Below are 18,444 nucleotides of genomic sequence, written 5' to 3'. Positions count from 1 at the left end.
AATGGGACTTGGTACGAGCTAGTATACATAACAAGGTTTTCCTCAGTGTGACTAATTTTAAAGCTGTTAGATTAATTTTAGCAATGGGCTGTTCAGTCACCTCTGAGAAAGTTAATGATCATTAATTAGTTTTCAAATTTGGGACAAAAAACCATCAATGCCTGCTGAGTTTAGGATTTTTATTTAGTCGCTGGGCGACTCTCAGTTCACAGTGGATTTATGCAAATAATTTTATGCAAATGTCCTGAAGAAGGAGCCAATATGACTTTGCGTGGAGCTGTGTCTAAATATCCAGAACTGAGGCACAGCCCACACAACAGAGTTACTGAGACATGAAAATAAAGGTGAATCTTGGCACAACAATCAGCACACAAATACTTTCAGTTCTGTCAAGAACCGAAACGCAGTAATCCAGACATTTACACAGAAGAAGGAGACAAATTGGGGAAGAAGCTGAGGAGGTAGGAGGTCAAAATGTAGAACTCCCAGATTGGAGTAGTAAATCATTCATTGTTTAATTAACTTGGGAGATTCCTTTGCCATGCGATACTTTCATTGCATTTATGTCCAAGTTTTGAGTTTAGCCGTCTGTAGATTGACTTATTTGCATTAATATTTGGGACTTGTTAACTTCTTACTGCATTTACTGCTATTCTGCTCTGCCACATTGCAGCCTCTGACTGATTGTGATTTTCTCTCCATATGTCTGCAGTTTGTTAGCAGACGTCTTAGAAGAATGAACATCGGTGACATTGGGAGTGCTCTGCGCTCCGTTTACCAGCTCGAAGACAGCCTTATCCCCATAAACTGCATCAGTCCGGACCCCAACCAGCACAGTTTATCCCAGCACATTACAGCACTGCCTCCATCTGATAGTCAAGGTACACTCTGCGCAAGAAAGATTGCAAAAATGTGACAATATTGGGTCAATTTCTGTAAACTCATGATGATATAGTGCAGTGCTGTTTATGGTTGAATGTGGACTCTCCATTTCCTGGTTCAGGCTCATCTTTGAATTTGTTGTTTTAAAATTCGTTCCTGGGATGTGGGCATCACTGGCTATGCCAACATTTGTTGCCCATCCCTAAGAGCCCTTGAGAAGCTAGTGGTGAGCCGTCTTCGTGAACCGCTGCAGTCCATGTGGGGTAGGTACACCTCCTTATTGACTTCATAGCAGTTTGATACAACTGAGTGGCTTGCTAGGCCATTTCAGAGAGCAGTTAAGAGTTAACCACATTGCTGTGGATCTGGAGTCACATGTAGGCCAGACCAGGTAAGGACGGCCGATTTCCTTCCCTAAAGGACATTAATGAACCAGATGTGTTTTTACAACAATCGACAATGGTTTCATGGCCATCAGTAGACTAGCATTTTTTTTAATTCCAGATTTTTAATTCCAGATCTCTGAGTTACTAGTCCAGTGACAATATCACTACGCCACCACCTCCCCAGTTGTTGCCCACCCCTAGTTACCCTGGCAACTGCACTTTGGTGGGGTGGGTGGCAGGGGTTGGGGAGTGGGGGGCATTATGATCCAACCGGAGACAATTGTAGGATTCAGTAAGAGTTTGACAGACAGAGAAAGGATATCATACGTCAGGAGGAAAGAAGCAGGTTAGTGGGACAAGCAGGTAGAGAGGCAAAATGTAATGTGGATAAGTGAGAGGCAATACAATCTGGGGGTAAAAACAAGGGCTATTTATATGCATTCAATGGAAAGGTAATGAAGAGTGTGAATAAACAGAGAGAACTAGGAATTCAAATACATAATTTGAAGCAGACTTGGATAAGACCATAAAAAGGTCAACAGCATTTTGGTTTTATAAATAGGGGCATAGAGTAAAATGAGTTATGACAAATTCATGCAAAAAACTTTGGTTAGTCTACAGTTGAAATGCAATTTATAGACTTCCCTTTTTATAGAAAGAGCTTTAAACCACAGAGAGTAAGAATATAATCAAACAACAGCAAAATACTGTGGCAGCTGGAAATCTGTGAATCAAAACAGAAAATGCTGGAACTACTCAGCAGGTCAGGCATCATCTGCATAGAGGGAGAAACAGAGTTAATGTTTTGACAGGTTATCGAACTGAAACATTAACTATGTTTCTTTCTCCACAGTTGTTGCCAGACCTTCTGAGTGTTTCCAGCATTTTCTGTTTTGATTTCAGCGATACAAAGCCCTGGATGGACCACACGCAGACGTCAGGGGTCGTGGTGGGGGGGGGGGGGTGGGGGGGGAGTTGGGTGGGGAGTAGTGGGGATGGAAAATGCCTCCCGGAGAGGCCTGCCATGGACCTCGATGCCGGGCAGGCCTGGCCCGATATATGCCAGCGGCGGCAAAGCTGTGTGGCGGCCCACCAACCCCAGCCCCCGCTCGGGTTGTCTACTCCCGCCATCTGTCTCGCTGCGATATCCGTGCCGGTGGCCAGCACTCCCTTGTCTTTGGATCTCGGTCCGGAGATCCGAGGCGTAACACTGGTGAGGAGGGGGGAGCAGGGTAAGTATTTCAGTGTGGTACGGGGGGGTGGGGTGCGGGAGCGGAGTCAAACTAATCTGATTGGTGTAGGGGATGGTGGGAAGGGGTAAAGATAAAAGTCTGTGAATTTTGTCGGGGGAGGAAGGTCAGATGCACAAGGTAAGTATTTTGGGGGGAGAGAGGGCAAGGAATAATTTGTATGGTTATTGGGGGGTTGGGAGAGTGGCTAGAAACATTTATGTAATTATTTTAAATAAATTTTACGTGACTATTGCTTTAAAAATTTAAATTATACTGTAGGGCTTGAAGATCTTTAAAAATAGCATCTGTGTAGCACATCGCTTTCACTCAGTGAGTCGGTTGAGTTTTTACAACAAGATCATTTTTGGTTCTTATAAATTTCCACAACTGTTGAACTCAATGTTATAACTGGACATAGCGGGATTAGAACTGATGACTACAGGGGCTGCAGGTAGTCTGGTGAGGATAGGCACTAGGTTGCTGTACCCCACCCAACCCTACCTCCCCCCAAATGCCTGCACTCAATGGGTCTTGCCATTTGTCAGTCAAGCAGCTAAATGGAGCACAAGAGTCTAAATTGCTGCCTTGCGGACCACAATTGGTTCCTGTGCCCTTGCATTGAAGCCCTTGTAGCCCATGTGAGTCACTCTACTTGTTCTGGTATTTACTGCTGCCTGGTTTCATTTAGATATGCTGGGTCTGGAGGTTTGGGAAAAGGCTGTTCTGAGTACTGTTGTCTCATTTGTGGATAAATCCCAAATCAGAATTCTGAGATATATTAAGTATCGGCTACTTGCAAAAGACACAATTAAAGGGAACTGGGATTTAAAGTTGACGTGAGCCCCTCTCTCCTTCTCTCTCATGTCCTGAGGCTCTGTGGTGAGTACGTGTGTGACCCACAGAGATTTGTGCAGCCCTGGAATTGACTGCTGCATAAGAGTTAAATGTTTCATCTACAGGGTCCAGTTTTGCAGTGGTCTGTGTTACTGAACTAGTAACTCAGATAAGTTGAGTTCAAATCCCACTGTGGCAGTTTGAGAACTTAGTTTAGTTTATGTTTAGAGATACAGCACTGAAACAGGCCCTTCGGCCCACCGAGTCTGTGCCGACCATCAACCACCCATTTATACTAATCCTACACTAATCCCATATTCCTACCACATCCCCACCTGTCCCTATATTTCCCTACCACCTACCTATACTAGGGGCAATTTATAATGGCCAATTAACCGATCAACCTGCAAGTCTTTGGCATGTGGGAGGAAACCGGAGCACCCGGAGGAAACCCACGCAGACACATGGAGAACTTGCAAACTCCACACAGGCAGCACCCAGAATTGAACCCGGGTCCCTGGAGCTGTGAGGCTGCGGTGCTAACCACTGCGCCACTGTGCCGCCCCAATTGAATTAAATTTTTAAAAAAGATTGAATTAAATTTTAAAAAATGATTGTAAAAGTCTGGGGTCAGTAAGAGTGATCATGAAGCTGTAAAAACCCCAAAGGATTCACTAATGTGCTTGGATACATGCTCTCCTTACCCGGCCTGGCCCTGTATGTGACTCCTGTCCCGCACCAAGTTGGTGGTATCTTAACTACTCTCTCAAGTGGGCAAGAAGCCACCCAGCTGTATCAAGAGGAAGGCTCACCACCACCTTCTCAGGGCAGCTAGGGATGGGCAAGAAATGCCAGCCTTGCCAGCGACACCCTCAGTCTGAGAATGAATGGTGGAAGGATTGAGAATGAGAGGGCACAGATTTAAGGTAATTGGCAACAAAAGCAATGGCAACATGAGGAAACACTTTTTCATGCAGCAAACGGTTAGGATCTGGAATGCACTGTCTGAGAGTGTGGTGGAGGCAGGTTCAGTGAGTGTTTAGGATCTGGAATGCACTGTCTGAGAGTGTGGTGGAGGCAGGTTCAGTGAGTGTTTAGGATCTGGAATGCACTGTCTGAGAGTGTGGTGGAGGCAGGTTCAGTGAGTGTTTAGGATCTGGAATGCACTGCCTGAGAGTGTGGTGGAGGCAGGTTCAGTGAGTGTTTAGGATCTGGAATGCACTGTCTGAGAGTGTGGTGGAGGCAGGTTCAGTGAGTGTTTAGGATCTGGAATGCACTGCCTGAGAGTGTGGTGGAGGCAGGTTCAGTGAGTGTTTAGGCTCTGGAATGCACTGTCTGAGAGTGTGGTGGAGGCAGGTTCAGTGAGTGTTTAGGCTCTGGAATGCACTGTCTGAGAGTGTGGTGGAGGCAGGTTCAGTGAGTGTTTAGGATCTGGAATGCACTGTCCGAGAGTGTGGTGGAGGCAGGTTCAGTGAGTGTATAGGATCTGGAATGCACTGTCCGAGAGTGTGGTGGAGGCAGGTTCAGTGAGTGTTTAGGATCTGGAATGCACTGCCTGAGAGTGTGGTGGAGGCAGGTTCAGTGAGTGTTTAGGATCTGGAATGCACTGTCTGAGAGTGTGGTGGAGGCAGGTTCAGTGAGTGTTTAGGATCTGGAATGCACTGCCTGAGAGTGTGGTGGAGGCAGGTTCAGTGAGCGTTTAGGATCTGGAATGCACTGTCTGAGAGTGTGGTGGAGGCAGGTTCAGTGAGTGTTTAGGATCTGGAATGCACTGTCTGAGAGTGTGGTGGAGGCAGGTTCAGTGAGCGTTTAGGATCTGGAATGCACTGCCTGAGAGTGTGGTGGAGGCAGGTTCAGTGAGTGTTTAGGATCTGGAATGCACTGCCTGAGAGTGTGGTGGAGGCAGGTTCAGTGAGTGTTTAGGATCTGGAATGCACTGCCTGAGAGTGTGGTGGAGGCAGGTTCAATCGGAGCTTTCAAGAGAAAATTGGATAATTATCTGTAAAGGAAGTATGTGCAGGGTTACAGGGAGAAGGCGGGGGTGTGGCACTAGGTAAATTGCACTTTCGGAGAGCCAGCGCAGACAGGACGGGCTGAATGGCCTCCTTCTCTGCTGTAACCATTCTGGGATTCTATGAGTATAAAAAGGAAACATTGGACAGTAATTGTTTGGCTTCTCTGCACTCGAACAGAACCCCATTTCATTCTCCCAGCTGAATAGACAGCTTGTGTTATCAGCAGTCAACATCTAAACAAACGAAGCATATAATATGTCATCAACCATGCTCACCCTCAGATTGCAGGATTGTAACCACATTTCACACTGTGCAAAGCATTGGATAAAGAAAGAAAGACTTGCATTTTACAAAGCCATTCACAACCTCACGATGCCCCACTTTACAGCCACCTCAACCACTTTTGAAGTGTAGTCACTGTTGTAATGTTGAAAAAGCAGCAGGCAATTCTGCGCACAGCAAGCTCCCATGAACACAATGTGATAATGACCAGGCCATCTCTTTTATTAGTGATTTTGGTTGAGGGATAAATCTTGGCCCAGGACACCGGGCAGAACTCCCCTGCTCTTCTTCAAAGAAGACCTTGCAATGGATGCAGTCCCAGAATATCACTGTGCACAGAATGTACCAGACAATGTCTATTTGTACATTCTGTCACTGATCACCTCATTGCACTGACAACGGGTGGGACATAATCTGGGTAGTTCTGAGGGCGGCTGCAATGTGGGAGGTAAAGTAGCCATTTTTGTCCCAATATCACCACCATTTTTCAGCACAAATGAGTGGTGGTGAGACCAGAGAAACGTTCTTTAAAAAAAAACTGTCCCCTGTCTTCTTGGTCAAAGCATTCTCACCCGTAACAGGCAGGAGCCTCACTAATATATTCCCATCATGTTCCGATGCCCTATTTGTGATCCCAGTGCAGTCAGGTCCTCCACTGGGCAGAGGACACTCTTTGCACTTTGGAACCGAACAGCTGAACCAGAAGCTCTTAAAGGGACCACCACAGACTGCTCCAAAAAACAGTTTAAAATCCGCTTTGCCGATGGTTTGCACAGAGCTTGGAGCAGCACGAGTCTTTCTGCCCATTTTTAGGAAGGTTGTCAATGAGGAGATGCAATATAAACTCAATGGTACAATTTTAAAGGGGGTCCAGGACCTGAGGTTCACATACACAAGTCTTTGAAGGTGGCAGGACAAGTTGAGAAGATTGTTAAAAGACTATCTGGGTTCCATGGCTTTCTAAACAGAGACATAGAGTACAAAAACAAGGATTTACCAGAATGGTTCCAGAGATGAGGGACTGTAGTTAGCGGAGAGATTGGGAAGGTTAAGAGGAGACTGAATACAGTCATTCAAAATCATGAATTTTGATACAGTAAATTAGGAGAAACTGTTTCCAGTGACAGGAGAATTACTAACCAGAGGACACAGATTTAAGATAATTGGCAAAAGAATCAGATTGGAAATAAAGAGATTGTATTTTTTTATGCAGTGAGTTGTTGTGATCTGGAACTCGCTGCCTGAAAGGGCGGTGGAAGCAGATTCAATAGTACCTTTTGAAAAGGAATTGGATAAATACTTGAAAAGGAAAAATTTACAAGGCTATGGGGAAAGAGCAGGGGGAGAGGGTTGGATAGCTTTTCCAACGAGCCAGCACAGGTATGATGGGCTGAATGGTGTCCTCCTGTGCTGGATTATTCTATGAGCGCCAGTTACTCTGACGCCTCTTCCCAGGATTCCTCCCATTCCAATGGCCTCCATTTTCAACTCAACTCCATGGAGGAGCTAACGGATTTTCATCCTCCACCCCTGCTCTGCACCTCACCCGCCCCAACCATCAGCGAGCTGCCTGTCAACGCTGGTTCAAGCTGTCTATGAAAGTGGTCTTGGCATCTTGCTGAAGGCACCAGGTGGCCATCTTGATCGCTTCCCCCTACAGTCTTGTAAAATGGTCCCTGAGCTATCCCTCGGACACGAGGTGTTAAACCGAGGCCCCCATCAACATGTTTGGTGGGCGTGAAGGATTGCTTCAAAGGACAGCAGAATGTTCTCCTGGTGTCGTGTTCACCATTCATCCCTAAGTCAATGCTACCAAAAACAGAATAGCTGTTCATTGATATCATTTATGGGACAAATGAGTACAATGTTTGCACGCAAAATACAAGAATGGCTATGGCTCAGGAGTAATTGCCTTCCAAGAACTTGTGGATGGCTCGAGGACATGATGGATGTTGTCTCTTTCTTCTTTAACAAGTTGCTTCTTACTGCATGGCTTCAGGTCAAGACACCAAACTTGACTATACCATCAGTTAGTAAAAACCACATCCATTGTGCAAAATTAATTGATAAATGGCCGAGCGCATTGTCAAATTTATTGGCAAGTCTTTAGATTTTATCGATAAATTTATCACTAATATTTTTAAGTTGGATAAACGAGAGGGTGATTTTCTTCCTTGGAAGTATATCAAGTCGCGCAGTATAAAGAATAAAAAAAATTGATAAACACAAGACAGGCTTCTCTCTCTATCTTTGAATGCCCCAATTTGTTTGTTACCATGTATCGCCTGCTCAACATTTATAGTTCAATATCTGATGTTTTACAAAATTTATTGTGCAAATATTTACAATGTTCTCCGTCTTAGATTTTTTAGTGTACTGTATGTTTAATTCAGGATATTTTAAAAATATATTCATGTGGAATGAAGTATAGCAACAGTCCAAGGCTGCGAGTTACTAATCAAAACCTTCGGCTAACAGTTAGTGTCACGGCAAAGAGCTTTTCACCACAACAGCTCATTCCCCACTTTTGTGTATGTCAGGGCCCCTCAAGTGGTTCAACACGGACCCACAGTTCTGGGGAGAGGAGGAGATTTTAGAATGGCTGAGCTACTACATCACAAAAAACAAGTGGGACGCATCTTTCATCTGCTTGGCCCCATCCCACGCCAGTGGGAAGCAGTTGTGTGAAATGTCATTTGAAAGATTTATTGGAACATTTGGGTATCTGGGAGAAGATCTGTACCGGAGTCTGCGAGAGCTTCGAAAGAAATATGGTGAGTTGAAAACGTATTCGAGTGCAGTGACTGTCTAATAATGGGCTTGTGTGTGGGTGGCAAACCAAGTTCTGTTCCCAGTTCAGCAAAGCAACAATTTGCTCACTGAATGCTGGCGTGGAAAGTTTGCCTTTTGTGAAATGGCCGTGTAATATCTCACTGACACACATTATTATGCAATAGTGAAACCCTGGTTGGGATGCCCATGTTCTTGGACTTTCCATGTCTGTTCACTGTTTTAGTAAAAAGAGAAACAAAGAAAGATGTACATTTAGATAGCGCCTTTCATAGAAACATAGAAAATAGGAGCAGGAGTAAGCCATTCGGCCCTTCAAGCCTGCTCCGCCATTCATTATGATCATGGCTGATCATCCAACTCAGTAACCCGTTCCCACTTTCCCCCCATATCCTTTGATCCCTTTAGACCCAAGAGCTATATCTAACTCCTTCTTGAAAACATACAATGTTTTGGCCTCAACTGCTGTGTGTGGTAGCGAATTCCACAGGCTCACCACTCTCTGGGTGAAGAAATTTCTCCTCATCTCAGTCCTGAAAGGTTTACCCCGTATCCTTAGACTATGACCCCTGGTTCTGGACTCCCCCACCATCGGGAACATCCTTCATGCATCTACCCTGTCAAGTCTTGTTAGAATTTTATAGGTTTCTATGAGATCCCCCCTCACTCTTCTGAAGTCCAGCGAATATAATCCTAACAGACTCAATCTCTCCTCATACGTCAGTCCCACCATCCCAGGAATCAGTCTGGTAAACCTTCGCTTCACTCCCTCTATAGCAAGAATATCCTTCCTCAGATAAGGAGACCAAAACTGCACACAATATTCCAGGTGTGGCCTCACCAAGGCCCTGCATAATTGCAGCAAGACATCCCTGATCCTGTACTCGAATCCTCTTGCTATGAAGGCCAACATACCATTTACCCTTTTTACCACCTGTTGCACCTGCATGCTTACCTTCAGCGACTGGTGTACGAGAACACCCAGGTCTCGCTGCATATTCCCCTCTCTCAGTTTATAGCCGTTCAGATAATAATCTGCCTTCCTGTTTTTGCTACCAAAGTGGATAACCTCACATTTATCCACATTACACTGCATCTGCCATGCATTAGCCCACTCACTCAACTTGTCCAAATCACCCTGAAGCCTCTCTGCATCCTCCTCACAACTCACCCTCCCACCCAGTTTTGTATCATCTGCATATTTGGAGATATTACATTTAGTTCCCTCATCTAAATCATTAATGTATATATTGTGAATAGCTGGGGTCCTAGCACTGATTCCTGCAGTACCCCAATAGTTACTGCCTACCATTCGGAAAAAGACCCGTTTATTCCTACTCTTTGTTTCCTGTCTGCCAACCAATTTTCTATCCATCACAATACACGACCCCCAATCCCATGCACTTTAATTTTACATGCTAACCTCTTATGTGGGACTTCGTCAAAAGCCTTCTGAAAGTCCAAATAAACCACATCCACTGGCTCCCCCTCATCAACTCTACTAGTTACATCCTTGAAGAATTCTAGTAGATTTGTCAAGCATGATTTCCCTTTCATAAATCCATGCTGACTCTGCCCGATTCTACCACTGTTCTCTACGTGCTCTGCGATAAAATCTTTGATAATGGACTCTAGAATTTTCCCCACGTCAGGCTGACTGGTCTATAATTCCCTGCTTTCTCTCAACCTCCCTTTTTAAATAGTGGGGTTACATTAGCTACCCTCCAATCTGTAGGAACTGTTCCAGAGTCTATAGAATCTTGGAAGATGACCACCAATGCATCCACTATTTCTAGGGCTGTAGGGTTGTAGGGCTGGAGGAGATTACAGAGATCGAGAGGGGGTTGAAGCCATGGAGGGAATTGAAAACAAGGATGAGAATTTTAAAATTGAGGTGTTGCTTAATGGAAAGCCAATGTAGGTCAATGAGCCCAGGGGCGATGGGTGAACGGGAGCTGGTGTGAGTAAGGATACAGGCAATTTTGGATGAGCTCATGTTTAGGGAGAGGACAAGGGGGAGGCCAGCTGGAGGGAATTGGAATAGTTGTGTCTAGAGGTGAGAAAGGTATGGACATGGATTTCAGCAACAGATGAGCTGAGGAAGGGACAGAGATGGGCAATGGTGGAAGTAGGTATAAAAACAGTAAGTGCTGGAAATACACAGCAGGTCAGGCAGCATCTGTGGAGAGAGAAACAGAGTTAATGTTTCAGGTCTGTGATCTTTCATCAGAACTGGCGAAGGTTAGAAATGTAATAGGTTTGAAAAAGCGAAGGGGGAGGGGGGAAGAAGAATAAAAGGGAAGGACATGGAGAGAAGGGGCGGTACTGGACTTAATCCTAGGGAATGAAGCCAGACAAGTGGTAGAAGTGGCAGTGGGGGAGCATTTCGGGGATAGTGACCATAACTCTGTAAGATTTAAGGTTGTTATGGAAAAGGACATAGAGGGACTGGAAATAAGAGTACTAAATTGGGGGAAGACAGATTTCAATATGATTAAACAGGATCTGGCCAAAGTGAACTGGGAGCAGCTTCTTATAGGAAAGTCTACATCAGACCAATGGGAGTTATTTAGAAGGGAAATTGTGAGGGTTCAGGTGCAGCATGTTCCTGTAAAGGTGAAGAGTCGGACCAACAGGTCAAGGGAACCCTGGATGTCAAGGGATATAGAGGATTGGATAAGGAAAAAAAAGGAGGCGTATGGCAGATTCAGAGTGCTGAAAACAGTGGAGGCCCTACAGGAGTATAGAAAGTGTAGGGGAGAACTTAAATAACTAATTAGGAGAGCGAAGAGGGGGCATGAAAAATCACAGGCAGACAAGATAAAGGAAAATCCCAAGGCGTTTTATAAGTATGTTAGGGGCAAGAGGATAACTAGGGAAAAAGTGGGGCCCATTAGGGATCAAAGAGGCAATCTGTGTGTGGAGCCAGAGGACATAGGTGAGGTTTAGGACTATTATTTTTCATCTGTGTTCACTATGGAGAGGGACGATGTAGGTGTAGTGATCAGGGAAGGGGACTGTGATATACTTGATCAAATTAGCATTGAAAAGGAGAAAGTATGAGCTGTATTAGTGGGCTTGAAGGTGGATAAATCCCCAGGCCCAGATGAGATGTATCCCAGGCTGCTATGTGAGGCAAGGGAGGAGATAGCGGGGGCTCTGACTCAAATTTTCAGATCCTCTCAGGCCCCAGGAGAGGTGCCAGAGGACTGGAGGACAATGAATGTGGTACCATTATTTAAGAAGGGTAGCAGGGATAAACCAGGTAATTATAGCCCTGTGAGACTAACATCAGTGGTAGGGAAATTATTGGAAAAAATTCTGAGAGATGGGATTAATCTCCACTTGGAGAGGCAGGGATTAATCAGGGATAGTCAGCATGGCTTTGTCAGGGGGAGATCGTGTCTAACAAACTTGATTGAATTTTTCGAGGAGGTGACTAGAAGTGTAGATGAGGGTAAAGCAGTTGATGTCGTCTACATGGACTTCAGTAAGACTTTTGAAAAGGTCTCACATGGGAATTGGTTTTAAAATTGGTTTAGTGGAAGGAGGCAGAGGGTGATGGTAGAGGGTTGTTTTTACGAATGGAGGCCTGTGACCAGTGGGGTACCACAGGGATCAGTGCTGGGGCCCTTACTGTTTGTAGTGTACATTAATGATTTAGACGTGAATATAGGAGGTATGATAAGTAAGTTCGTAGACGACACGAAAATTGGTGGTGTCGTAAATAGTGAGGAGGAAGGCCTTAGATTACAGGACGATATAGATGGGGAGGGCAGAGCAGTGGCAAATGGAATTTAATCCTGAGAAGTGTGAGGTGATGCACTTTTTGGGGGCTAACAAGGCAAGGGAATATACAATGGATGGTAGGATCCCAGGGAGTACAGAGGGTCAGAGGGACCTTGGGGTGCTTTTCCATAGATCGTTGAAGGAGCACAGAAAGATAAAGTGGTTAGGAAGGCAGACCAGGATACTTGCCTTTATTAGCTGAGGCATAGAATATGAGAGCAGGGAGGTTATGATGGAGCTGTATAAAACACTGGTTAGGCCACAGCTGGAGTACTGTGTACAGTTCTGGTCACCACACTATACGAAGGATGTGATTGCACTGGAGAGGGTGCAGAGGAGATTCACCAGGATGTTGCCTGGGCTGGAGCATTTCAGCTATGAAGAGAGACTGGATAGGGTGGGGCTGCTTTCCTTAGAGCAGAGAAGGCTGAGGGGGGACCTGATTGAGGTAGACAAAATTATGAGGAGCATTGATAGGATAAATAGGAAGAAACTTTTTCTCTTAGCGGAGGGGTCAATAACCAGGGGGCATAGACTTAAGGTAAGGGGCAAGAGGTTTAGAGGGGAGTTGAGGAAAAATCTTTTCTCCCAGAGGGTGGTTGAAATCTGGAACACATTGCCTGAAGAGGTGGTAGAGGCAGGAACCCTCACAACATTTAAGAAGTCTTTAGATGAGCATTTGAAATGTCCTAGCATACAAGGCTACGGGCCAAGTGCGGGGAAGTGGGATTAGTTTTGGACGGGTGCTTGATGGTCGGCGCAGGTGCGTTGGGCCGAAGGGCCTGTTTCTGTGCTGTAAAACTCTATGACTATGATAGGGTGGAGGGCAGGAGAGATTAAATGACAAAAGGTTTCATGGTACAAAATCATGGGGAGTGGTAATGGGACAAGTAAAGAAACTAAAATGTGTCTGGATGAGATATGAATGGCAGGTTGGCAGCCGTCCAAACACAACCATCTTCCTTTGCGCTAGGTATGACTCCAACCAGCGAAGAGTTTTCCCCCTGATTCCCATTGACTCCAGTTTTGCTAGGGCTCCTTGATGCCATACTCGGTCAAATGCTGCCTTGATGTCAAGGGCAGTCACTCCACCTCACCTCTTGAGTTCAGCTCTTTTGTCCATGTTTGGACCAAGGCTGTAATCAGGTCAGGAGCTGAGTGGCCCTGGCAGAGCCCAAATTGCGCGTCACTGAGCAGGTTATTGCTGAGTAAGTGCCGCTTGATAGCACTGTCGATGACTCCTTCTATCACTTTTCTGATGATCAAGAGTAAGCTGATGGGGCAGTAATTGGCCGGGTTGGACTTTTTGTGTACAGGACATACCTGGGCAATTTTCCACATTGTTGGGTAGATGCCAGTGTTGTAGCTGTACTGGAACAGCTTGGCTAGGGGCGTGGCTACAGTGTACTGCATTGTAGCTTTTACCCCAGTATCTTAGTGTAATTTGTAGTTCAGTATAAGTTGTACTCCAGTATAAGATATACCCAGTGTAAGTTGAACCTTTGTATATATTAGTGTCAGTATAAATTATTCACTGTATGTCTGATTATAAGTTGCACCCAATATAAGGTATAACTATTATAAACAAGCATAAGTTATATCCGAGTATAAGATAGATTCAGTATAAGTTATATCCAGTGTAGGTTATACCCAAGTATAAGTCACACCTCACAATTTGTTATGTGCCATTATTGTATTACATTATTATTATATACTCCATTTCCTACATCCCAATAACATTGGACAGTAACTTATACTGTGGTGTAACTTATAATGGAGTATAACATACAGGGGGGCTGAAAATTGCTGAGAAAATGGCGGTGAGTTTAATGACGTTTGCTGTTATTAACGTGTAAAAACCCAGTAATGTGCCGTGGGAGAGGTTCCCTGTGAATTGGCACAAGTTGCTGGACGATTTTTGTTGCTCCGCCATTAGCCTCACAGAAACATCAACCTGCCCTCAACCTCCCTGTGAGTTATATGAAATTCCTGGATTTGCGCCGTAAATATGAAGCAGTCTCGCTGCAGACATTTAAGGCTGGAACTTCATGTTGCAAGGACGCTATTAATGATGTTCCTGACATGAAACATCCCCATCTCCAGCCCAGAAAGGGTACAATTAAAACTGTGCAGTCTAATTCTTGCAGCTAATAAGTTACAAGACAAAAATAATATGATCTGAACGGTGAGAAAAAAATTCCAATTCACAATGCTCGTCGTGAGATGCAGTTTTCCAGTAATTTCTGGGTCACTGAGTTTAAATTATAGGCTTGCATAAGTTATTTGCAGTATAAATTTCACCCAGTCATAACATATACCCAATGTTAAGTGTATGTTACACCCAGTATAAGTTATACCATAGAACCATAGAAAGGTTACAGCACAGAAGGAGGCCATTCAGCCCATCGTGTCTGTGCCAGCTGAAAAAAATAGGCACCCATTCTAATCCCACCTTCCAGCACCTGGTCTGTAGCCTTGCAGGCTACAACACTTCAGGTGCAGGTCCAGGTACCTTTTAAATGAAAGCAAAATACTGCAGATGCTGGAAATCTGAAATAAAAACAAAAAATGCTAGAAATACTCAGCAGGTCTGGCAGCATCTGTGGAGAGAGAAGCAGAGTTAACATTTCAGGTCAGTGACCTTTCATCAGAACTGGCAAAGGTTAGGAATGTAATAGGTTTTAAGCAAATAAAGCGGGGGTGGGGGGAAGAGAACGAAAGGGAAGGTGTTGATAGGATAGAGGGCCACAGAGAATAACTGACAAGGAGGTCATGGAGCAAAGGCAAAGGGTGTGTTAATGGTGTGCTGAAAGACAAAGTGTTGTGAGCATGAGAGCAGGGGGGAGTGTTGAAATGGCAAGCAACCGGAAGCTCGGGGTCATGCTTTCGGACAGAGCGAAGGTGTCCAGCAAAGCGGTCACCCAGTCTGCGTTTTGTCTCCCCAATGTAGAGGAGACCACATTTTGAGCAGCGAATACAGTATACTACATTGAAAGAAGTACAAGTAAATCGCTGCTTCACCTGAAAGGAGTGTTTGGGGCCTTGGATAGCGAGGAGAGAGGAGGTAAATGGGCAGGTATTACACCTTCTGCGATTGCAGGGGAAGTTGTCGTGGGAAGGGGAACCACATCTCTGTCCTGGGATTGCTGCAGTGTTCCAGTGAACATCAACGCAAGCTCGAGGAACAGCATCTCATTTACCGATTAGGCACACTACAGCCTGCAGGACTGAACATTGAGTTCAATAATTTCAGAGCATGACGGGCCCCCCCTTTTATTTTTATTCTTATTTTTCATTTTTATTCTATTTTAGCTTGTTTCATCATTCATTTTTTTACCATGTGCCTGCCCACTGTTTTTAACACCCTATCTGCACTAATGCTTTGTCTTTCAGCACACCATTAACACACCCTTTGCCTTTGTTCCATGACCTTCTGGTCTGTTATTCTCTGTGATCCTCTATCCTATCAACACCTGGCCTTTTGTTATCTCTTGCCCCACCCCCCACTTTATTTGCTTAAAACCTATTACATTTCTAACCTTTGCCAGTTCTGAAGAAGGGTCACTGACCTGAAACGTTAACTCTGCTTCTCTCTCCACAGATGCTGCCAGACCTGCTGAGTTTTACCTTTTAAATGAATTGAGGGTTTCTGCCTCCACCATCGACCCAGGCAGCGAATTCCAGACACCTATCACCCTCTGGGTGAAAAGGTTTTTCCTCATGTCTCCTCTAATCCTTCTACCAATCACCTTAAATCTGTATATTTTATATCTGATGATAAGTTATACGCTGTATTAGTTATACCCTAGTATGTGCTACACATAATTTAATAGGCCATGACTGTATTGTGAGGTGGGATCATTCTGTGTAGATGCTTTAGACTTCTGATTCTGGGCTCCTACAGATCTCCTGTTCCTTCCACTCCACTCTCAGTGACAGAGCCCTTAAATATTCTTGACTCTGTTTTCAGCAAATCTTTCGGACCTTCTCCGCCTTTCTCCCCACCTTCAAAACCCTCCCCAAATCTCTTTGGCAAGGGTTTCAGTTACCTGCAGTATCTCCTCATCCCTTCCCTCTGTTTACTATGTGAAAGGTCCTGTATCAATGCTATCTGTCACTGGGTAATTCCGGCATTTTCTATTTTGATTTAGGAACATAGGAACGGGAGGAGGCCATTCAGCCCCTCGAGCCATTCAAATAGATCATGGCTGATCTGAACTTCAACCCCATTTACCCACATTTGCTCCATTTCCCTTCATACCCCTCCCAATGAAAAATCTATCACCCTCAGGCTTGAAAGCTCTACTTGACTCCCAGCATCCATAGCCTTCTTGAGGGAGAGAGTTCCAGATTTCCACTACCTTCTGGGTGAAAAAAATGCTGCCTGATTTTGCTCTTGAATGGCCTAGTTCTAATTTTAAGGTTATTTCCCCTTGTTCTGGATTCTCCCACCAGAGGAAATAGTTTCTCTGTATCTACACCATCAAATCCTTTTAACATTTCTGGCTTTTTGCATACTAATGTTACACTTTGCCCAAAATGTGTGATGTGGGTGTCACTGGCAAGGCCAGCATTTATTACCCATCCCTAGTTACCCTTGTGAAGGTGGTAGTGACAACTGAGTGGCTTGCTAGGCTATTTCAGAGGACAGTTAAGAGTCAACCACATTGTTGTGGGTCTGGAGTCACATGTAGGCCAGACCCAGGTAAGGACGGCAGATTTCCTTCCCTAAAGGACATTAGTGAACCAGATGGGCTTTTGTGACAATCCAACAGCTTTATGGTCACTTTCACTGAAACCAGTTCATCATTCAATTAGCTGAACTCAAATTCACAAACATCCATGGTGGGATTTGAACCCACATCTCAGCTCTCTCTTGATTACCATTGTAGTAACAATGCAATGCTACCACACCCAGAGTCTAAATGCATTAGCGATCTGAAGGGGAATGTTTCCAACGTCACTCACTCGGAATGCATATTGGAATTTCAGTCTACACTCGATTTTCTGGCCATAACTTTAAGTCATGTTCTCACCAGGGAAAGGCCCCTTTCCCACCCTCATCCACCCCTAGGGGACCGCTTTAGAAACTAACCTTTGAAACTAACATTTGTAAATCATTCAGGTTATATTTGTGACTTTGGGAGCCCCATGTTTGAAAAAAATGTTTTGTAGTCGGGATGTGGGTGTTTCTGGCAAGGTTGCATTTATTGTCCCTAACTAGTTGTCCCTGAGGACATCAAGAGCCAACCATGTAGTCTGGAACTGGAGTCACGTGTAGGTCCAGACTGGGTAAGAAAGGCAGGTTCCCCTTCCCCGAAGTACATTAATGAATCAGTTTAGTTTTTTACAACAAGCCGACAACTTGATGGTCACTGTGGTGCCTCCCCACAAATGACCAAATCTATTGGGTTCAGTTTGTCATGGTGGGATTTGAACTTGCAACCTCTGTATTGCTTGTCCAGTAGCTGTTCAAATAGACTCTTTGTTGTGTGAGACTTGTGACAACACCTCTGGCAGAAATGGGTTTTTGTAGAAACTTGTAATCAATCATGGCAAGTTTATCTACCTCACAAGGGATTGGATTTTTACAGCTCACGAGCTCCAAAAAGCCACAGCTCATTAACATGGAGGAGGCGGAAAACCCGCTTCTGATGATGTAGAGGGGGCGTCTGCTCTGTCCCCCGCAACGGCATCCAGCGCCACCGCACAAGCACTAGCGCCATTTTTAAAGGGCTTCAGGCCCTTCCATTGGATTTTAATGTTTAAAGTGACAGGTTGTACAAAACTATTAAAATAAACTTTTATTCACACTTCCAAACCCCTCATCCACTGCCCCCCCAATGAATAACTTGTTTGTTATTTATCCTCTGTCCCACCCCAAAAAATTAAATTTCAGATCACGACCTCCCCCACCCCCCACCGAACTTTCATAACTTTAACCTTTAACCCCTTCCCTCCGTCACCCCAACTGCGTTCGTTTTTGCAGCTTCCCTCCCCACCGCCCTGAATATTTCACTCCTCCCCCCCTCCCCACCAATGTTACGCCTCGGATCTCCGAAAGGAGAGGAGATCCGAAGGCGCGTGACTTCCGGCTGCCAGCCGGAATATCGGTGTGGGTCGGCCGTCGTTGGAAGGTAGGTTAATTTGCATTCATTAAGCTTTATTAACATATGTAAATTGTGCTTTTTTTGCCGAGCGACGGGGAGCCACCCCGAGGCCTCGCTGCCGGTA

The 18,444-nt window shown here is 44.9% G+C and overlaps 1 protein-coding gene across 2 annotated transcripts in view; it reads left to right on the top strand.

The window, feature by feature from the left end:
- Positions 1 to 305: 305 nt before the first annotated feature.
- LOC137379777 (ETS homologous factor-like) overlaps positions 306 to 18,444 on the top strand; it is a 28,293-nt gene continuing 10,154 nt past the window's right edge. For both annotated transcript variants that reach the window (XM_068051144.1, XM_068051142.1), the window contains exons 1-3: positions 306 to 461; positions 713 to 881; positions 8,172 to 8,405. In XM_068051144.1, the coding sequence (XP_067907245.1) occupies positions 737 to 881; positions 8,172 to 8,405 (379 nt within the window). In that variant the 5' untranslated portion in view covers positions 306 to 461; positions 713 to 736. The remainder of the gene's footprint in view (positions 462 to 712; positions 882 to 8,171; positions 8,406 to 18,444) is intronic.

This window comes from Heterodontus francisci, chromosome 18 (genome assembly GCF_036365525.1).
Source record: "Heterodontus francisci isolate sHetFra1 chromosome 18, sHetFra1.hap1, whole genome shotgun sequence".
Lineage (NCBI taxonomy): Eukaryota > Metazoa > Chordata > Chondrichthyes > Heterodontiformes > Heterodontidae > Heterodontus > Heterodontus francisci.
This window is presented reverse-complemented; position numbering and strand designations above follow the sequence as displayed.